This window comes from Lissotriton vulgaris, unplaced genomic scaffold (genome assembly GCF_964263255.1).
Source record: "Lissotriton vulgaris unplaced genomic scaffold, aLisVul1.2 SCAFFOLD_968, whole genome shotgun sequence".
NCBI lineage: Eukaryota > Metazoa > Chordata > Amphibia > Caudata > Salamandridae > Lissotriton > Lissotriton vulgaris.
Genome location: NW_028255614.1, coordinates 499,901 through 522,738, shown reverse-complemented (window position 1 = coordinate 522,738; position 22,838 = coordinate 499,901). Strand labels below are relative to the sequence as shown.

The 22,838-nt window shown below is 45.2% G+C and overlaps 1 protein-coding gene across 2 annotated transcripts in view; it reads left to right on the top strand.

The window, feature by feature from the left end:
• LOC147659059 (protein tyrosine phosphatase domain-containing protein 1-like) overlaps positions 1 to 22,838 on the top strand; it is a 209,779-nt gene that overhangs the window by 69,971 nt on the left and 116,970 nt on the right. For both annotated transcript variants that reach the window (XM_086952001.1, XM_086952000.1), the window contains exon 3: positions 5,191 to 5,271. In XM_086952001.1, the coding sequence (XP_086808127.1) occupies positions 5,191 to 5,271 (81 nt within the window). The remainder of the gene's footprint in view (positions 1 to 5,190; positions 5,272 to 22,838) is intronic.

The following is a 22,838-nucleotide window of genomic DNA, read 5'->3' as shown; positions in this document are numbered from 1 at the left end:
TTCAGTAAGAGCAATACGTGCAAACTCCATTATAAATTCGATGGGTGTGATGCTTTCTACCTCAATGTGTCTAAGAATGGCCTCCACTACCTCTAATGTATGTTCTTGTGGGATACCGGTATAAAGAGCTTCTATGTCCATTGTAATGAGGAGAGTGTTAGTCATATAAATATGCATATCCCTCAATAGAACCAAGACATCCTCTGTGTCCTTAAGATATGAAGGCATTTTCTTCACTAAAGGGCGGAGAAACCAATCACAGAATTGTGAAAGGGGCTCTAAGATTGAACCACTCCTGGATACTACTGGTCTCCCGGGTGGAGGAAATTTAGTCTTCTGTATCTTGGGAAGGATATAGAATTGTGCGATGTGAGGTTCCTTGGAGACAAGGAACTCACCCTCTTGTTTTGTAATCCACCCAGATGATAATGCTTCAATGATTTTGACAATCATATTCCTGAGTCTTCTGGTCGGGTCATTGTTTAGAATTTCATAGCTATTGGTGTTGGATAGGAGGCAAATACATTTAGCTTCATACATTTCTCTATCCATGACAACAATGGCTTCTACTTTATCAGCTGGTTTTATTACAAAAGTTATCAAAGACGTGTTCACCTCTCTATTTCCTGGGTGACTGCTATTTCAAATGTGATTACCTTTACTGGTAGAGATGAAAGGGGAGGTTGTAACATGGCCTTTGATTTTTAACCAGTGTTCATTTCAGAGTCTGTTCTTATTGTCTCAGTGTTATTCTCAAACCAATCAGGTCGAGGGGTGGGCACAAATCCTAGCCCTTTGTTTAGTACTTGTAGCTCTGTTTCAGTAAAGATTGCAGAACTCAGATTTACCACTGAGTTGTCTGCCTGCTGATGCTGGGCTGATTGTCCTTCAGTTTGCTTCATGTTACTGTCTGTGGCTCTTCTGTCCATTGGACCCTGGTATTCTCTTTTTATATTCCCCTCCCTTTCCTCACCCTCTGCTTCACCCTAAAAAGGAGGTATTTTCTGGGAAAAGGAAAACATTGGAGGAAATGGTTGGTAAGGGTTGTGACAGAAACCATATGGGTATCCCGGTTGTGACACCATGGGAGGAAAATACAGTTGGTCATTTCCTTTGACCTAGACCAATATCCTGAAGACTAGACTATACCCTCCAAAATTTCTAAAGAAGACAAAAAAATGAGCTCGCAACAACAATAGGTATTCATTACTTGAAACTATTCTGAAAGCCACAGCAGATGCTGCTACTTTTTCTACTCTCTTGAACAGAGTGTAAAGGATAATTCCAAAATAATTGGAGAATCGTACGTCGTGTGGGCAATGACTGTGATCCCCCTACAAGTCTTAAGGACCATCTGGTAAACACATTCAACATAGGAAACAGGATACTGCCCAAGTTACAACATTATGGGGTCTCCCCCCTGTCACAGGCTACTACCAATGTGGAAGGTGCACTGTTTGAAAGTTTTCCAAGACCTATAAGGAAATTGATGTTGCCACTGAATGTCCCTGGATCCTGAATTCCCACAACAACTGCACAATGCAGAACATTGTAGACACAGTAATTTGCCTGTGTAGGTTAAGATATATGGTTATGACATCACATAATGTTCGTCTCAGGATTAACAAGCATAGAAATAACATAAGATGCAGAAAGAACACTACTAAGATGACAACACATTTCTTGGAAAGTAAACATAGTGAGGATGACATTAGCTGGGTTGTGCTAGAGAGAGTTTCTACACCACGGAAGGGAAATGTAATACAATCACTTCTCAATAGGAACAACATTAGGTGCACTGCCTGGGAACAAAAATAAAAGGACTAAACGATGAGATTCTATGGTTACAAGTCATGTAGTAATAGTCCATTATATTTCAATATTATGTATTTCAGATTTAGCCTCTAGGACCCACTGTATGTATTTGGATATGGACACATCAAGGAATTGGACATCAGGCTAGATCAGATGTATATAGGTTCAGAGGAACTAGTTATGATATGCAATAAGGGCACATTAATTGCCATTCAGTTTCACTGAGCTTTTATTAGTGTCACATGGTCTTTTTTGAAAATGGATACTGTGCCATGCTTCATTTTTATCGTGGACCTTAAATAAACCTTGTGAACATTAAATATATTTTGTGCGGGCACTCTCCCAATATCTATGACTGCAGATATCTATTCTGAGTTTCATGAAAATATAATTCATTTTTCATACAAGTATGTTTTTTCTATGTATTGACCTGCGTCCTTTTGCTAGAAAAACTACTTAATACCTGGGTCTTCATTTGATCCTATTGGAAAAGAGTAGCACTTCATTTCCCAGTAGCCCAGCGTGCAATGTGACTACGTGCAGGCTACTGTCCTCACGCTTTAGGGGATCACATGGTACATGCACCCATGCGACACCAACATACGTGCTGCTTCTCCCTTATAGCTCGGATTGCCTTCAAAGCCTGCATCGCCGGAAGCAGACTAGATGCCACAATAGGTGAATGTGCAGGGTGTAACCTTTGAAAAAGTGAGTAGAAATATGAGATTCATTTGTATCGATGTTTCCACCATGTTTGTGTGATTACTTGATGAGTTTACTTGTTCCCTAAATTCTCTCACTTTCAGTGTGTGACTACAAGGCCGCTCTTGTTTGCCTCCTCCATGATGTGTTCCCTAGTTTAGTACAGGGCATGTACATGAGCCAGTGTGCCACAGGATTTGCATGCACATGTGTGACCACTATTCCTGTATTTCAAACACTGTATTGCAGTGCACATTAGAACGCTCACCTATTTTCGTCACAGAGTGTTTCAAGTTTTACAGTGGAATGCATTAGGCTCATCCACGTGTGCGGCATGACCGTTTGCTCATCAGCTGAATTCAGCATTTCACAAGGAGCAATTTCTCCTGGTTAAATGCTCTGTGTTTTTTATTTTCTTTGTGATTTAATTTTCATCTGTTTTTTGAATTTCACTTTATTATTGTTAACATGTCTTTTCAGGACCTCTTCAAATACATGCTGACTAAGCTAACCAATTAGCAGGAGAAAAAGACTTCTGCAAATAAGTATGGTGTCTATGTGTGCCTGCTTGAACTGTAAGATGTATGATCTAAGAATCTAGGGAAAAGAGATCCCTTGTCTTGAAGAAAACCGTTGACCTGTGGGGCCAATTAGCTGAAACTTGTCTGCCTAATAAATGCAGGAGTGATGATGACTCCTAGGCATCGCTCGATTTTCTTTTTAATCATCCGGTCACCGTCATAATTAAATGTAGGTATCTCGTTAGTGAGGGTTCCTGGGATTTTTAGTTTTGTTTTTGTTTGGAATCATCCCCAACCCTTATCCATATAGGCACCCAATTAATTATATTATTGGTGAAACCTATCCGCCACTAGAGAATGCACTGGCACGTGGGATGGCGAATGATACCTTTCAAAATGTCAATTTGAATTTCAAGTGATTTTGATTAAGATCTTACTTTGACGAATGAAAGATATTGTCAAGGCCCATAGGATCTCCCGGAATTGGGGAATCTCCCAATGGTTACCTGTGCAGGCCTCGGGTATAGTCAGTCCTAAGTCAAGCCTTGGATCTGATTTTCATAAGGCCAGAACACTGTTTAAGACTTGACAGAATGTCATGGAGGAGCATGTTATTCAGTGACTGGGTAATTTACAAGTGGCAAATGCAGGCCCTGGGAACTGAGTGAATTAGCACGGATCACTGACATAATATCGATGACACAAATATAGACTTACCAAAATATCGGGGAAAAAATATAGAATGCAAAAATATCGAATCCCTATCTCCAAACAGGTAAGTACAAAAATATCAAATCAAAAATATAATTGTAAAAAATATATTTAGTCAAAACATCGATTTTTATTTAATGTCTTAAAAGTAATTTAACATTAATGAAATAATAAATATAATTAACTTAAACATACTTAAAATACTTAAATAACCTTAAAATTAATAAATAATAAATATAAGTAAAGAAAACCATACAATTGCATTTTTTATTACATATATATGTATATATATATATATATATATATATATATATGAACATAATATTAATAAAAAATATACAATATTTTTACCATAGGATAGCGAGAGGGTAACATTTTTTATTACCACTCCAGTGAGTGCAACAGTAGAGAAAGCGTTGGATAGCGTAGGGGTAAAAATTACTATTACCACTCCAGTGTGTGCAACAGTAGAGAAAGTAAATACTTCATATATGAATAAAAATAAGTTAAATATTAATACCAATTACAAATTAATTAAAAGTAATTACCAATTAAATATAATATAATAAATAATTAATTAAAAATACAAATACAAATTAATTATTAAAAATAATGACCTATTCATACAAATTAATTACCAATTACCAATTAATTAATTAACAATTAAAAAATAATTCAAAATGAATTCAAAATAAATACCAATAAATACATTCATTTTTTAAATTAATTACAATTAAATTACTTCCCACCCTATTCCCCTATAAACCCACAACCCGCTACGAATTAATACAATTAACATAATTATCAATTAATTAATTAATAAAAATGAATTACCAATTATATTTTTATTAATTACCAATTAAAAATTAATTAACAATTAATTCAAAATAAATACCAATAATTAAATTAAAATATTTAATTAATTATAATTATATTACTTCCCACCCTATTCCCCTATAAACCCACAACCCGCTACAGAATTATATGACGCAAAAATGAAATACCATAAAATTAATTACTTAAAATAAATTATAAAATAAATATACACTTTTCAGACATATACTAACATAAAAAACACTTAATAAAATTCGATATTATTAAAAAATCGATATTAACTTACTTACCTCAAATTCGATATTTTTGTTGACTATATTCTGTCCATTCGATATTTTGTCCATTCTATATTTTGAATTTGATATTACTGCAATTCTATTCAATATTTTTGTTGACTATATTCTGTCCATTCGATATTTTGTTCATTCTATATTTTGAATTCAACATTACTGCAATTCTATATTTTTAACTCAATATTTTTGACTGTATACCGATTAGCACTAGTGGTTGACAAGGGAGTCAGCTCATTGGGTAAAGGGGATTGTGAGTAGCGTTTGAGAGTTGCTCCATGTGGGCTTCTCTGACATGGGAGTGTTCCTTGTTGCAGGGTCACCGATGCAATCCTTGCTATGGCTCGGCCGTCTACTCGCCTGATCCGGGAGTATCGCATCATTGAACAGTTCAAGCAGTAAGTGACGCTTCATCATGATGGCTGTAAGGACTGAAAAGGTGCTGTATGAACTGCAAAGATGTTGAAGCCATGATATGGGAGGATCGGTATATGAAGAACATAACACTGTATGTTTCAAAGAAATGGCAATATGCAGGCACAACAGTGAGCTTCTTCAAGCGCCACCCAACCAGTACTGTTGTTCCACACTGAGCTTTCTGTTTTTGCATCCATATATATAACACAACAACGGATTCAGCTAAATTCAGCCAGGACTTTTGACTTTATCAATGGTTGTTAGCTGTTTGAGACCAATGAATAACAACATAGATTTTATTGTAAATAACTAACACAGAACATTTTTCAATTCTGATATTGTTAATTAAACATTACTGAGGCCTGGTGCTTAATTTGAGGCGGCGGGGCCCATGCTACTCATGTTTGGGGGCTGGCACTTATTTTTCCTCACCAGACATTGACCGAGAACAAGAGAGGGAAAAACAAACACAGGGAAAAGAAAGAAGAAGAGAAAGTCACAAAAACTGTTATGAAGGGAGGCAGCAGGTGTGAGATAAAGAGACTCAAGTGTCTGATAGAGGCATTAGGTAGATTCAAACCTACACCGCCTCGTTATTCGGTGCACCGACATTGAATAGGAGCAACCGCTGGCTTCTGAACAGAAACTTGGGCACCAGCACGTATTGTTTCACAAATTAAGCCCTTTAAAACCTATGGAAGGAGTAGTTGTCTTGAGTGTCTTAACCTCTCCCATAATGTTCGCTCTATGTAAAGACATGTATGCCGTTTTTATCTACACATGTCGGCTATCTGCATATCTCACACGGCATTTCTTTCCTCTTAAACACCCCCTTTTCAATCTGTCCTGCTCGCACTTCCTCACATCTCCTTCACTACCACCCCCAAACACACAATCCACCCACTCACCTGTAAACACTGTATTACTTTTACCTTGTCCGTTTATGACAACTGTATACCTCCTTCACACACATTTGCAGAGAATCACATGTCGATCTGGATTACGTGACCTACCTCTGTTCTATGCGCTCTGCAAAAGGGACACGGATTGGATGACCATGAATTCTGAAACACCTTTTAGACCCATGGACAGGCACAGTGAGAAAGACACATTGTCTTCAGTCTCAACTCCGGAGTTCTCAATTGCGGCCCCTTATTGAAACCTGGAGGCGGTTAAGTTGAAAGCATGCACTATTCAACCGTAATACACTAAGTGAAACACAAAATCCACACATAGCGGGGGGAGGAGCCTAGCTAGCAACCACGATGGCCGCCTGACCGTCTCGCTTTCCTCCCGTCTCCTGCCCTATCCTGCCAGAGATCCTTAATTTCATCGGTGATTCCGGAGTCGGGAGACGAACCCGGTTCCCAGGGTGTGCCTACCTTCGTGTTCCGTGCAGTGGCGGTGACGGTGCGCCCTCGCCCTTCCCTGATGCCTCGCGGCGGAGCTTAGGTCTTTGTCCTGCGTGTGTGGCCGGCCCCGAGAGCGGCAGCGGCGGCCATCTCGGGCTGGGCGGCGCTGACCGCGGAGAAACGACTGCTGCCTTCAATTCCTTGCCGCGGCAGCCCAACTTGCTGCGTTGCCCCTTAGGCTGCTTTCGGGGCTGAGAACGCCACAGTGTATCGTCATTCCGGCCCTCAGACGGCAATCCTTGATACATTGTGTCGTCTTCCATGTGGAACGCCATCTTAGAGAGCTGCCACTCGCTACTGGTGAGAGACTACCCCACGGTGCTGCTGGAGCCCGCTTACTGTCTACATCGCCTGCCATCGTGAGAGGTGCAGGAATGGACTGGACTGCCCCTGTGTCCCCTGTTTGGCTATGTTGCTGTGAGTGCCGACGGGGTGCTCGGCTGATTGTAAGGGGCGATGGCGTCCGGCTTCAGGACATGACATACGCCTGTGAGCGATATGTACGGTGGCAACTCGGAGATGATGGCGTTCAATCTCGAATAACGACTTCTGAGGACCTGCCCGACGTACAGGGAAGTGCAGCACCCTTATTTCCTGAGGCGCCCCTGCGGACTATTGACGTCCTAGTAGCCCTGATTGATCTGCGTGCTGCCCAATGTGCTGCTGCTAGAGACCTGGAGGACCGGCTGGCCGCCATTTCATCCAGTTTGCAACCGACCGACCAAACTTGTCCGCGAGTGCTGGGCGCTGCGCCACATCCTATGCCTTATTACTGCGGATTGCCTATTCAGCTGTCCACAGTTGCGCCACTGGCGCAGTATCCGACCCCTGCCGTGTCAATACATGCGCTAGCTCGGAAGACGTCTGCTACTCATGGTCCCACGCGGCGGAGAGGTATTCTCCCACGAGAGCCACGTCCGGCAACTTCACTGTGGTCCACTGATGGAACTTGTTATCTTCCCCTGGGACTGATGCTACTGCTCGGATTGACTTTCTTTGGCGACCTAATGCTGCATGGTATTCCTTCTGATACGCTTCTTGCATGCTGGGCTCCGTGTTGGACATTCCATGGCGGTCATCATTCTACCCTGCCGTGGCCGTTTGGTCTGCCTGCCCCGTCCGGGTTGGCTATCCTGCAGCTGGACTCTGTTGGCACATTGGACCGTAAGGGGCTGGGTTGAGGCTGCTTCTTTCTCCTTTGCCTGCTGAAACTCTTATTGCTGGAACTGTAATATATGAGCCCGGAATTTGAGTGTTGGTTTTGTATAGGTCTCGGGGCTCGGGGATGGTCGATCGTGGTTGCGCATACTGATTGCTCTATGTATACTTGTATTTCCTCCTCCGCTTTCACCGGGAGGTATAGATCAGGTTCTTCTGTTCTTTCTCCCTAAATCTTTTCCCTTATGTGGGTATTCTTGGGGCGACAGGCACGTTCTTGGGGGGGGGAGGGCCGTAGCCTCTTCGACGTGCAGGGTGGGGGGGGTCGGGCTTGATTTCTCTTCCTTTTTTGTTTCTATGGCCTTTCTTCTTGTTCTCTCTCTTATTTCCTTCTCTTTCTCTTCTTCATATCTTGGGTCAGACGGGAGGTGGGGTTTTTGGGTTTTTTATTTTTTCCGGGATGTTCTCTGCGCTTTGTGCCTATGTCTTTACCTCATGTTCTGTTGACAGTATGACCAAGATGTCGATTTTAATGCATAGCTACTGAATGATTGCATATCCTGCTTTTCCTTCCCTCTTCTGCTACCAATTGAGGGCGCATATCCTATCACGCATTTTCCCATGTAATGAATGCCTCTCTCCATACGTCGTCGGATCCTTTTATTGCTTGTGTGTAGTGGTCCCTCCTATATCCTATCGTATCGTAGTCGAGCTAGGTTGCAATTCCTGATGTGATATGTTGATTGGGCGGGCGCTAATTAGGGCGACATGTACCTTTATGCTTAGTTATCCTTGTCGTAATGATCCACTTCAGTAATTTTTATAACGATGTTTCACTTGTGGTTATCCTCTTATATAGTTCGCCCACTCTGCTACCCTGTCTGACTTTAAGACGATTCGTCAAAATTACAAAACGAAACCCTCTTTATCCTTTTCCGGTGTTTCCTTGCCAGTCTATTGTAGTGCTGCTTATTTTTGCCAACTGTTGCAAGCAAGGTACTTTGGAAGGTTGTATATTGTCATAGCGACCGGCCAGCAGTGGTTGTAGGCTGACGCTGTGTACTGTGTTTGAGATAAATAAAGGTTTTCAAAAAAAAAAAAAAAAAAAATCCACACATAGCAAATACTCTTAGGGTATGCAAAATTAAGTAAAACATCAGTGTTTTTGCCATGACAATTAAGGGCATTAAAATAGGGCTAAATCGATACCAGTTTCAATGTTCATTTTCTAATTACTATTGGGTCTGAAACCCGGACGGACTTGGCCCACTTAAAGCCCTGTTTGACTCTGTTACCTTAATTCTCTAAAAGTCCATATTCTCATTTCACAAGTAAACAGACAGCGCCAGGATTAGTGGAGCCAAGGACTAAACAGACATCTCTATCTCTCATCTGTGAATCCCTCCTCCTTCCCCACCCTTTGCAAACACCATCTGTTTCAGGAGGACTGAGCCAAGAGGAAGCGGTACCATACTGCAAACAGAATCCTCTCTCTAATCAGGAAAGGTGTGGTGGGGAGCAGGTATGACTGCAACATCCGAGCTGTGAACCAGAGCGCACTGTTTCCCAAACACTGATAGGTTAGCTCGTGAGCAGTCAATATATATATCTCCAATCCCTGGCAACTATACTCCGCCCAGTAATCACCTGATTTCTGTCAGGTTCATTCGCTGGAAGAACTTGACCATTTAAGCTTTTTCCTGTAAGTGAATATATTGTGACAAAATAACAGTGCTTAATTTGAGCTGGTGGGTCCTAATGGGGGCCACTGGCACTCATGTATGGGTACCAGCACTAGTTTTTCATGATCAGATATTTCCAGCGAGCAAGAGAGAGAAAAACACACAATGGGTAAAGGGGGAGAAAGAGAAAGACTGAAAACCATCACAAAGTGAGAAATCAGTAACCTACAAGAGTGACATAAAGGAGAAAGGTGGATTATGCTCAGTGTCAAGTTTTCAAACGCAAACAAAAACTTGATGAAGATGTGGATACCTACATCACAGTCCTTCATAGTCTGATTTAAGAATGCCAATTTGCCAATTTCACTGATCAGTTAATCAGACACCAGTTTGTGTGCGATGTAAAGATAAACAGATTGGCCAGAAACTGTTAGCCTGATGGAATCCATCTTTTGATGACACCATCATAAAAACTGCAAATAGCTTAGAAATACCGCGCATTTCTATAAAAGAGATTGAGGAGAAATCCCTTTAACATGTGAATGTGGTTAAATATGGCAAAGCTCACCAGATATTGTCTGAAGTTTATAAGAAATATGTTGATTCCAAACCGCCTGGAATCAGAACTGATCCTTCTATGGTCAACATGTGTTTCCACTATTGTAACCCCCCACATGTTAAAAATTAGACCTTGTCCTGCCAAAAACGTCATGTGTAACTACTGTAAGAAGGTAGGACATTTTTCCAAAATTTGCCAGAAGAACAAGAACAACAACACCCTTAGTTTAGGCCTGTGCCATGCATGGCACAATCAGATTGTGAAGCTAATTCTGAATCTGATGTGGAAGGGTTGAATAACCTAGTACTTAGAGTGGGAGAAGATGTATCTAGTTGTACCACAACCATCATCAAGAGAAACAGAATCCGGTTTCAGAGGATCCCTTTTCATGTGTTGATCCCATTGTTGATATTTGTGTGGGCGACTAGAGTTTAAAACTTCTAGTTGATTCAGGAGCGAGCATCACCATGATCACTCAAAAGCTATTCAAGGACACATGGGGGGACAGGGAGTTATTTCCACCTGACCGTTCACCGGTTTCATATGAGGGCCATAAATTTGAGCTCCTAGGATATATAGAGTAAGAAGGAGAATAGAACATAAAATGTATGTTTCCATAAAAGGTTTGAATATTCTTGAATGGTTCCACCAGGGTTTGTTTGATATGATACTGAAACCCGGGCACAGGAAACAAGTTTCAGTGGTGGAATGCAATGATGCTGCAGGGAAGTGGATCCGCAAGTTCTCTGAGGTTTTTTCAGAGACTTTGAGTCTAGGATATCTTCTGGTAAACTAGGGTAGTATGGAAAATAGTTATTTTGCCAGGCGACATGGCAGGTTAAACTGCACACACAGGCTCTACAGTGGCAGGCCTGAGACATGTTCAACGGGCTACTTAAGTGGGCGGCACAATCAGTGCTGCAGTCCCACTAGTAGCATTTAATTTACAAGCCCTAGGCACATGTAGTGCCACTTTACTAGGGCCTTGCAAGTAAATCAAATATGCCATTTGGATATAAGCCAATTCTTCCATGTTTTAAGGAGAGAGCACAAGCTGTTTAGCACTGGTTAGCAGTGGTAAAGCACACAAAGTCCGGAGGACAACAAAAACGAATTTAGAAAAAAGTGAAGGGTGAAAAGCAAAAAGTTTTGGGGTGACCTACAGTGAGGGCCAGGTCCAACAGAACTGAATTCAGTGCGCAATGCAAGTCATAGTGAAAGTGCATTGCAAGAGCTCTGTGGATGCCTCAGTGGTGGTATCATAGTACATGTTGAAAGTTAGCACAGGCATGCATCATGAAACCTCTACTAATATCAACAGATATGTCAGTGTGTGGGGCAAGACACAAAAAGACAACAGAGACACTGTTAATCTACTTCCTAAATTGAAGTTTGATAGTGAAAACAACGGATGTATTGTAGTTGATAAATTGCATTACTGTTTCATTTACAAACCCCTAAACCCACATTACAATATCATTAGTAATTGTGATGCAGTAATTTTGCTTGCAGAATTATAGATTGATAATTACAAGATGCTGAATTACCTCATGGTTACAAGTAATGCCGTATGGCTCTCTCATGCAATGTGGAATAGCGCAGGATATATGTGTTAATCTGCCAGTGTCTGCGACTTTCTTTGGGGACTGGATGTGGACAATTTAATAATAACAGTGGGTATTATCAAGCTTGCCGAGGCTTGGCCCCGTGTGCTGGGTCATATTTATTAACTATTGGTACCAACTGGTGCTGCCAGTAACAGCGAAGCCTGATTGTCTTCTGTAGTTACATAAACTGTAGTGTATGAATCAATCCTTCAATAATACCAATAGTTATTATTTTTCAAAATCCGGTATTCCCTTCCTTTGGCACCCCAAAACACTCCACTCTCTGCCCTACCCAGACCTCACTCTAACAAGTTATGCCACATTATTAGTTCTTGCCTCAGATTGCCATGCACTGTCTGTTTCGAGGCATGCTAACTTACAGTGGGCTTAGATCCCGCCCATTGCTTACCATTGGTTGGCTTCATTGTTCCCCTCATTTGCTTGCTTTTGACATGCACGTGTGGGATTTTCTTCTTCTTCTAATGTTTGTTCATCCCCTGAAGCATGGACCTGTTACTTGTGTCTATTCACTACTCTGTTGTCAAACACAACTTTTTTTATTTTTGTTTAAGCACGCTATAAGAATGCAAGTGTTTTTCCTGACGGGTCCCTCATGTATGTTTCCCCCACTGCCACGCTCGCTGACAGTCTGCTTCTTCCCCACGTTCCCATCCTTTGCTTTATATTTTGCTTTCCCCACTGCTCCTCACTCCCGCCCTGTTGCTTGCTGTCTTGTTGCTTCTCCATCTCCCTGCACCGCGTGTTGCTGTCTCTTGCCCTTGTGCTTCTCACCCATACCCCTTTGTGATGTGTTATTCATTTGTTTGCTTTCTCATAACATCTGAATTCATAGAGCAATTGGTGGTATTCCGAGTATTCGGCTCCTGTGCCATGGTGGGACCTGGCGCTGATCATCTCTCCGCATGAAGAACATGTTCAGCACATGTAAATAGGTCTGCAGCAAGAAAGTGCTCAACCATTGCTGCCGCTGGGAAACGGGGCATTTGTTCAACACAGATCTGTGGTGTTGTGGATTGTGGCTACTACCTTGCAGGCAATACGACACATGACTCATACATCCAGTGTTGAGCCAAACCACGTTTCTTTTTAATTTTCCAGAGGGTGTGTGTGTGTGTGTGTGTTTGGTGCATGTTTTAAGTGAATGTATTCAAATTAAATATCTTGTGTAAGAGCAAAGAATGTGTCAGAATCTTCATCTCGCCTTTATAAACAGACTTTGGTAAAAAGCCCCAGCTTGTTTACTTCAGCAATATCTAGCAACCCCAGCTTCCTCCTCCTGCATGCAGCAATAAAAGGAGGTTGAAGAAGCTGATTGGTCTGCTTGCAGTTCCCCCACATTGAACAGTTTAGACCTGGCCCCTTGCACTGAAGAGTTATTGTCTTTCTTTATAAGACTACCTGACCCCAAAAACCTATGTTTTGATACCGAAATTAAGTAAATAGGTCTCATAGTTCCTGAAATATTACATCATCACTGCAACACATCTGCCATTTTTAAAAATGTCATCCAGAAAAATTTGACACGGATCAGCAATGTCTACCCAAGCTAAATTGCTTCTTCAATGATCCAAAAACACAAATGAAAACTGAAAATCTCTGGAAATTTTGTTACGACGTTATATCAAGGGGCCGCGATTAGTTCACCTTTATTGCTTCTGCGGCCTCAGACAATGTATATTTAGTTACGGGGGATAGGAGAGGATTTGGCGTTACTAGTAGAGCTGTCCACTTTGGAACTGGGGAACCAGGCTCAAGCCTCGGCGTCGGCTCAATCAGTGCTTAATTTGTAAAAAAAGAAAGTGCCTGGACCCTTCTCAGGAGGCCAGTGCAGCTTGCCCAACTCCTTGCCCCTGCCAGCACTACCAATGACAGTACCAGCACAACTACTAACAATCACACTCCTACAAGTGTGACTGTTTAAGCTGTTTCAGGCCACCCAAAACTATAAGAATAGCGTGCAGGGCAGGTATTATACATTTTTTAATGTATATTGATTTATTAAAAACTTTGTTATTATACTCATCTCAAAGTTAGATAAAGAGCACTACCTTGTGGCAGACTGTATAAGAGCTGGTGATGGGAATTAAGGACTGGTGCTGGGGCACGGGAAACCACTGGCTCAAATTAAGCATTCCGCTCAACACCCTGTGATTCTGGGAAAATCATTTGATCTCCCCGTGCCTAAAAATAAACAAATAAATGAACGTGATCTTGTGTAATGTAACTGGTGTGGAGGTAAATGTGCTGCAATACCTTCGGGTCAGGTTCACTCTATATAAAACTGCATTCTATTACGAATATCCATTCCTCTTCAGCTGAGTGAGTAATCGTGGTCTCTTTCACCCTGCCACTGATGAGCAGTTGAGAGTACAAACACAATTGAAGTAGGCAGCATTGTGATATTTTTGGGGATTTAAGTAGGAGTGCAAACATGGAGACTTAAGACAAAATACATTAATAAATAAATAAATACATTCATAATTACTAAAATATTATTCCCAGTCACACCACAGTCTTAACATTTCTTTATGCTTAGTTTACTATAGTGATCGCTTGCAAAAGACAGAACAAGAGCATGAGCCAAGTATCAAAATTTCTGTACCCACTAAGGGCCCAATTACGAGTTTGGTGGTGTGGCAATGGGACCCCTCAGCAGTCACACCGCCAAACACAAAGTAGAGCTGCCTGGTGTATGATGATTTTTTTAGTCACTGGCAGGCAGTTCCATAGACGTTCCTATGGCAGGGCCTGTAAAACAGGCACCATAATGGGAACGTCAAAGGACGTTTGTGCTGGAACTGGGGGTGCATTCACACAGGGAGCACATGTTGTGCCCCCCCGGTGTGCATCCACATGGAGTGAATCAAAGGCACCAAGGAAACCCAATTTAGCGATTGGTCAGGGACCTTGGGTACTTATACAAGTTCCACATGAATTGAGGCACAAGGGGGCCCTGTAGGGCCCCCTTTTTTTCCTCACTACCACTGTTTTCCCGGAGGAAAGACCTCCATGAAATCAGTGGCTTGGAGGGACAGCAACAGTTCTGTCAAGCATATTACTGCCTCATGAACACCGCGCCACCTCCAGGCTTCCGCGGTTTCCTGGCGGAGTCGACGGTCCCAGAGCAGCATGACAACCAAGGTCGTAATGTGACAGTTGGAAGACTGCTGCCCCAACATAAGTCTGGCGGTACGAGGACCTCCAGACTCGTAATTAGGCCCTAAGTGGTGTAGCAAACACTGCCAGATGAGTTACTGCTAGGATTTCTCATTTGTTTTGCCAGTTTGGGTAATTGAAGAACATACTATATATTAGTTTTGTATACTGTAGTGCACATCATTTAGTAGGCATATGCCTAAAAAATACTACTGCGTTATAGCACCTTTTTAATATGTTTTCTTTAGCCATGGGGCACGGTATTGGGGATGCTGTAGAGCATATCTAGAACCACTGATAAAGGCCCAACGACGAGAACTATTGACTTTGCCATTGATTGATTAATTGACTTCGGCTACCCTGCAGTATTTTAAAATCACACACCAACATCCTACTAAGAGATGGACCTGGCCAATCACACCTTGAATGCTCCTAAGATATAACATCGTAGCAGGGCACATGAGCTCTTTTAAGAACTAATACAGAGGTAGGTCATCTTTGAGTGACATTTTCTTTAAAGCAAACAACAAGCCACAGAATGCAACATGGTGTTGACTGAAAAGCCAGAAATGGATGATGGTATCACCTTTCTGAGACCCTTGGTAGCGCTTAGTGAAATACAAAATAAAATTAAGTTCGAGGATTTGTGCCTTTTTCCTTTTAGTTAATCAAAGGCTGCTTATTACTCACCAAAAAGCGCTTCAATACCTCATCAGGGGCAGCAAGCGCTATATAAACACAAACCTTTTACTCTTCTATCCCTCTACTATTCCTTCTCAAACTAAATAACAGACTAACATATCCACCGCTGAATTTAATTTCATATTCACTATACTAATTCTATGTCAGGACCGGAGGCTTCAGATTATGCTATATCTTCCTTCGCTTTATTAACATAAAGAAACCACAGCAGCTCAGGAAAAGATATAATAAGAACAAAGATGCTTTAAACATAAAGCATTGACGTAATGTTCAACAAAAAACCAACAACAACTCCCAAGAGTCTCTTTGCTTATAATAATAGTCCATAGTCCTTTGTCTCTGTCCATCATCACTATATAACCGGACTTCCCATCATCTTCCTCCTCTTTCTTCGCTGCTCCCGCAGCCAGATAAGTGCTTTTCTGTTTCGACTTCTTTTTATTGTGATTGATTGTCTTGTGTGCGGTCTTTGGGGACTCCTTGCATGGTTTATTCCCTTTCAGAGTCCCCGGTTGCGGGAACGTTCTATCGTTCCTACGCGACTTTATTCCCACTTGTGTGCGGTGTGTACATAGACCGCAAGGGGGCGGCCTGTCGTCTCGCCGACCCTCCGGCGCGCCTCCGCAGTGCGAGGAGCCACGCCATGGGGTCTGCTTGCGCAGGGGCCGACCCTCGCGTACCCCTCTGACACCTGGTGATCCGGGTCTGTACTTTACCAATTTTGACGCCCTCTGGGGTCTGTATAGCGGTTCTGACCGCGTGAATCGCCCTCGGGCGAGATCTGTGCACCTCTTTTCCGTGTGTGGCCTAGCGCGCTTGAGGGGTATGTAGACCCGGTCCCGGCGAGGAGGGTCTGCGCGCTTGGGGGTTGGTGCAGCCCACCTGCCACGTCAGCTGGCCCAAAAACGTGATCACAGCCGCTGGGCCTGCCCACATTCGAGAACTTTCTCGGTTGCCGCCCTCTTGGGTGCCCCGCATTTGCCCCTTGGTTCCGAGATGGAAGGGGAGTACGATGAGGAGGCCTGCCCCTATCTGCAGGATGATGAGTTTTATCAGGCGGTGGACAACTCCATCTATCGTTGCGTGACGGAGGTGGTAGGGCCCATGGAGGACCGCCTTTCTGCCCGCATCGTGGAGGAGTGTGCGAAGCTGGCAGCGGCGCAGGTGCCTCCGTCCCCCGAACTCCCGGGGACGTCCGGCGGGTTGCCACCCGCTCCGAAGAGACCCCGTGGTGAGGGACCTTCATCGGAGGCCCAAGGCGTGGACAAGGGCGCTTTCGAGCGACTTCGTGACGCCTTCCTGGCCAAGGCGACGGCGGTGCCTCCGGCGCCCTTGGTGGACCCTGGCACTTCGGGCGACGTGTCTACGGCACCCGCCTCCCCGATCTACGACTCCCCGGACACGGATGACGACGGGGAGTCGACCCGCTCTTGGCTCCCGACACCTTCAGCGAAGGAGATGCCCCGTGACGAGTCGGGCATGTTGGACCCGGACGAGATCGTCCACCCCCGATCCGCGGCCTGGGCCCCGGGGGAGACGATGGCGAAGTTTGTCGCGGGCAGGCTGCGCAAGCCCCTGGAGAAGGAGGCGAGGGGTTGCCTGCGCGGGGAATGCCCTCGGCCTACTCTGGAAGGGAAAGTGGCCATGACACCAGAATTGGACCCCAAGATGGCCACCTTCCTGGCGAAATTCATGAAGGACCCCAGGAAGGGGATCGACCGGTCCTGGCGGGCCTGCCAGGACAAGCTGTTGGATGCGGTCGGGCCCGCCAGGAAGATCCTTGATATGGCGGAGGAGGCTCGAGCGAATGGCACCGCCATTTCACCGGAGGTGCTCTCCAACTGGGCCCAGAGGGTGATCGTCTTTTTGGGCAACGCCAACTGTGCCCTATCCACGGAGAGGCGGCGTTCGCTCCTTATCAAGCTGGATCCGAAGCTGGGGGACCTGGCCTCGTCGGAGGCAGGTGCCGTGGCCCAGGGTGGCCTTTTCGGTGAGCCTTTCATCCGCGAGCTGGGAAAGTTCGTGAATACGTTCACGTCGCTGGACAAGGCCCAGTCCAGCATCAAGAGGGTGTTCCACCAGCGTTTTTCTGGAGGGGCCGGTCGCGGCAGGGGCCGCGCGATCGGCCGTGGTCAGCAGACCAACAACCGTGGACAAGGCTCCGGAAGAGGTCAGTACCAGACCTCGGCCAACTACACCAACTTCTACCCCACGAGGGGACAGCGCTATGGTGGCAGAGGGTTCAAGAAGAACTCCGGACAAGGAAATGCCCCCGGTAAGTGTACTTTGCTTGGATCATGTTCCGATTGGGGGGCGGCTGGCAAGCTTTTACGGGGAGTGGGAATTGCTCACTGCCGACGCTTGGGTTTTGCAAACTGTGAGAGGTTTCCATATAGAGTTTTACGACCGACCAACTCAGGCGAGGCCCCCGCGCCCGATGGTTTTTTCAGACTCCGACGCGCGATTGATAGACGAGGAGGTCTCAGACTTGCTGCGCAAGGGAGCCATCCGTCTATCAACGCGCCACCCACATGGGTTCCTCAGCAACGTCTTCTTGGTAGACAAGACAGATGGGGGCAAGAGGCCTGTGATCAATCTCAAGGAGTTCAATGGGTGGTTGGTCTACCGTCACTTCAAGATGGAGGGGATCCACCTCCTTCGGGACGTGCTCCTCCCTCGGGATTGGATGGTGCGACTGGATCTCAAGGATGCCTACTTGGTCGTTCCCATCCACCCCCCTCATCGTCGTTTCCTACAATTCCTGTGGGACGGCAAGGTGTTCGAATTCACCGCCCTGCATTTCGGTCTTTCTTCGGCCCCGTGGTACTTCACGAAGGTCCTCCACCCGGTAGTGGAGTTTCTCAGAAGTCAGGGGGTCCGTATGCTGGTATACTTAGACGACATCCTCCTCATGGGGCAGTGCCCAGAGGTGCTGGCAGGACAGCTGCGCCAAGCTGTCGGCCTGCTTCAGAGACTGGGGTTCGTCATCAACGGCTCCAAGTCGGTTTTGGTTCCCACTCAGCAGATCACCTTTTTAGGGTTCGTGGTGGACTCGGTACAGGCGGTCTTGAGCCTTCCGGGTCGGAAGGTCGCAAAGATACATCACCTGCTTCGGCAGACGATCGCGAGGGACCGTACGTCACTGCGCCATGTCGCCAAGGTGGTGGGTCTTCTATCGTCCTCCATCCAGGCGATTTTCCCAGGCCCGCTGCACTACAGGGCTCTTCAGCGCCTGAAGGCGCAGCATTTGCGCCGTGGGATGTGTTACGATCAGTGGGTCCCCCTCACGGACGAAGTGAAGGAGGAGATGTCATGGTGGCTGTCTCACATGGAGGCATGGAATGGGCGAGCGATCTTCGGGTCGGCTCCGGACTTGATCATAGAGTCCGACGCCAGCAGGTCGGGCTGGGGCGCCCGGTGCGGGGATTTTTCCACCGGCGGCGCCTGGTCGTCAGAAGAACAACAATTGCATATCAATTGTTTGGAGCTCCTAGCGGGCTCCTTCGCTGTTCGCTGTTGGACCAAGGATTCGGTCAAGGCCTGTGTCCTGCTGCGGATGGACAATATTTCGGCGGTCCGGTATGTGAACCACCTAGGAGGTCCTCGGTCCCGCGCCTTGGCGGACTTAGCGAAGGACTTCTGGGATTATTGCCTGTCTCGTCACATTGCGGTGACGGCGGAGTATCTGCCAGGCCAGCGCAATCAGGTAGCGGATTGGCACTCTCGACATCTCAGGGATGCCAGCCAGTGGAAACTGGATCCGGGAGTCTTCCGGTGGCTACACTCCCTTTGGGGCCCCTTCTCGGTGGACCTCTTCGTGTCCCGTCTCGACCACCAGCTGCCGCGGTTCTACAGCTGGAGGCCGGACCCTCTGGCGGAGGCCACGGACGCGTTCTTGCAGGATTGGAGTCGGGAACAGCCGTTTGCGTTTCCCCCGTTCTCCATGATCATGCGAACGGCGGCTCAAATACGCCGCCAGGGTGCGGAACTGGTGTTGGTTACACCGCTGTGGAGGTCTCAAGTATGGTTTCCAGTTCTTCTGGAACTTTCTTGGGATTTTCCAATCCTACTCCCCCTGTTTCCTCTGCTCCTGACGAGCCCGGATCAGGAACCTCACCCTCTCGTCATGCAGAACACTCTCCGCCTCGTGGCGTGGAGGCTCTCAGGAGACGCTGGACGCTCCCGGGCCTTTCGGGGTCGGCTGCGCACTTGCTCTCCAAAGCATGGGCCGATAGTACGACGAAGCGTTACAGATCCGCTTGGCTTAAGTGGATGCGTTGGTGTTTACGAAGGGATTTGGATCCCATGGTCGCCGGCCTTGTTCCCGTGCTGAATTTCCTGGCTCATTTGGCCGACAAGGGTTTAGCGTATAGGACGATCAATGCTATCCGGTCGGCGATATCTGCGGGCCATGATAACATCGATGGCCATCCGGTAGGGGAACACCCTTTTGTGTGCCGGCTTCTGCGAGCGGTTCGCCTCACACTGCCGCCGGAACCCAGGTACTCCGTCCTTTGGGACGTCAATTTGGTTCTGAATCTGTTCCTGTCGTGGCCAGCGAATTCTTATCTGTCTCTTAAGGAGCTCTCGGCGAAATTAGCCATGTTGTTATGTCTGGTCTCTTGTAGGCGCGTCTCGGACGTGCGCGCGCTGGATGTTTCTGCACGCATTTTTTCCCCGGATGGGGTTACTTTTACGGTGGGTCGACGCACTAAGACGTCGTCGCGTTCCATCTCTTATCCAGCCTTTACTGACACTCCTAAGTTGTGTGTCGTGCAATGCCTCAAAGCATATGAGGACCTGACTTTGGATCTGCGCCCTCCGGGCGAGCGTCAGTTGTTGATTGCCCTGCGGAAGCCACACAAAGCTGTCTCCTCCCCCACTATTGCTCGGTGGGTGCGTTGGGTCATGCAGGAAGCGGGCATCAATACTTCTCTCTTTGGAGCACACTCCGCCAGGGGGGCCATGGCCTCTAAGGCATTCTCGGTGGGTGCTCGTCTGGAGGACCTTATGCGAGCAGCGGACTGGTCCTCGGATTCCACCTTCAAGAGGTTTTACTTCAAGCCGGTGGTGGATTTGGCTCAGTTGGTGGTAAGTAAGCTTTAAACTAGCATAATCTGAAGCCTCCGGTCCTGACATAGAATCGAAATTTGCCTAGCTTACGTAACGGTAAGTTTCAATTCTTTTAAGGACACGGAGGCGAGGATTATCCCACCCGGACTACAGTGGTGTCTCTACCCACCCATATGGCAGTAAGTAAAGCGTTTTCCTTTACGTTGTCGGTACTGTGTTGTTCACTGAATGCTCCTCGCCTTGTTGTCGCATTTCCTGGGCCACCTCGCTGATGCTGTTCCTTTTTTGGCAGGCAACGACGGTGCTAAACAGGACCAATGAGGCTTAAGCGTGATCTGCGCGAAGAAAGAGGAGGAAGATGATGGGAAGTCCGGTTATATAGTGATGATGGACAGAGACTAAGGACTATGGACTATTATTATAAGCAAAGAGACTCTTGGGAGTTGTTGTTGGTTTTTTGTTGAACATTACGTCAATGCTTTATGTTTAAAGCATCTTTGTTCTTATTATATCTTTTCCTGAGCTGCTGTGGTTTCTTTATGTTAATAAAGCGAAGGAAGATATAGCATAATCCTCGCCTCCGTGTCCTTAATAGAATTGAAACTTACCGTTACGTAAGCTAGGCAAATTTCGATTCACCACTAATAATTTGTGGGTTCTGGAGTAGCGTGCCACTAGCCGGAAAAAACGCTTTGACGCCCCGTCAGAGGTAGTAAGCGCTATATAAATTCAATTACAATACAATACATGGCATGCTCATATGACGTGAAACCACAATGCTTCCACATGCCACAATGGCCATTTTGGAAATGATTTCCTTTGAGAAACACCATTCACATATTAAAATGCTTTTGTCTTAAAAGGAACACATTCCAGACAAGCTGCCTATTGATCGCTAAGAACTGGTAGCCATTTTGGAACACATTGCAGGTCTAATTTGCCTTTTCAAGATGGCTGATGACCATTTTCAACGATAAATTAAAACAAGCATTTTCAATGCAATAGGTCTCACATTTGTGAGGATTAGAGTTATTGGTGTTGTAAATGATAATGTCTTTTACCCATATGTTTTGGTTTGGAGTGGAGTGGATGTATGTGGTGTGGAGTAGAAATATGTGGGTTGGATTGTAATTGTTAGTTGTGGAATTGTGTGGTGTGGATTGGGTTTGTGTAGTGGAATTATGTGGCATGGTGTGCAGTGGGACTATGTGCATAGTAATTATGTGTTATTGAGTGTACTGGAATTATGTGGAGTGGGAGTGTGTGTTATGGAGTGTAATTAAGTGGAATGGTATTTTGTGGCTTGATGTGGATTTCTGTGTTTTGGATTGGATATATGAGGTGTGTTGTGCAATTGTGGTGTTGAATTATGGGTTTGTATTTGAATTATGTGGTCTGGAATCGAAATGTGTAGAGTAGAATTGTGTAGTGTGGAAGTGTGTACTGTTTAGTGTAATTATGCTGATTGAAATTATGTGGTATAGTGTGGAGTGTATTTGTGTGGATAGTGTTACCAAGTTTGAAAATGATGAAACAATTACAAAGAAAGGCGGCCTTTCCTTGTGCACACATTCACAAATAAAACAAAAAACATGTTGCTCCCACTAAAAAATGTCGGAAAGGCACAACTAATATCTGTGAGATATGGGAGACTGAGAAGGGCTCTTCACATTCTGCGTGGTGGAGGAAGGGGCTCACATTGCATTACACCACTGTGTACATTGAGACTTAAACCTTAATGAAAAGTTGACAAGCGCATGAAAGAGGTTTTTTGCGAGGCTAGAGCCTATAATTATTTTCCTGTTTCTTCGTTAATGCTGGTTGATTGTGAAACTGGATGTGCTGCTTTATCGCGAGGTTATTTAAAAGTTTTCCTCACAACCATTGAAAGTGCATGGATGTTGGCATTCTGTTTTATTCGCTGCAAAGGTATTTGAGGCTTTACATGAGCACCAGTTACGTTACACACGAACGGAATCCTTAAACAAAGAATGCAAACCCTTGACGGCTATTTGCACTTTTCAGAGTTTATTATCATAAAAAATGTTTTTCAGCGCCCTTTCCCCTGCTTTGTGTTTTAATATCACTGCAAAAAAGGTAAGCCAACTAAAGCGGGTGTTGGAGAGGTGTTGTATCCCAACATACGCCACAGGTATTTTATACTAATGTAAATGGTAT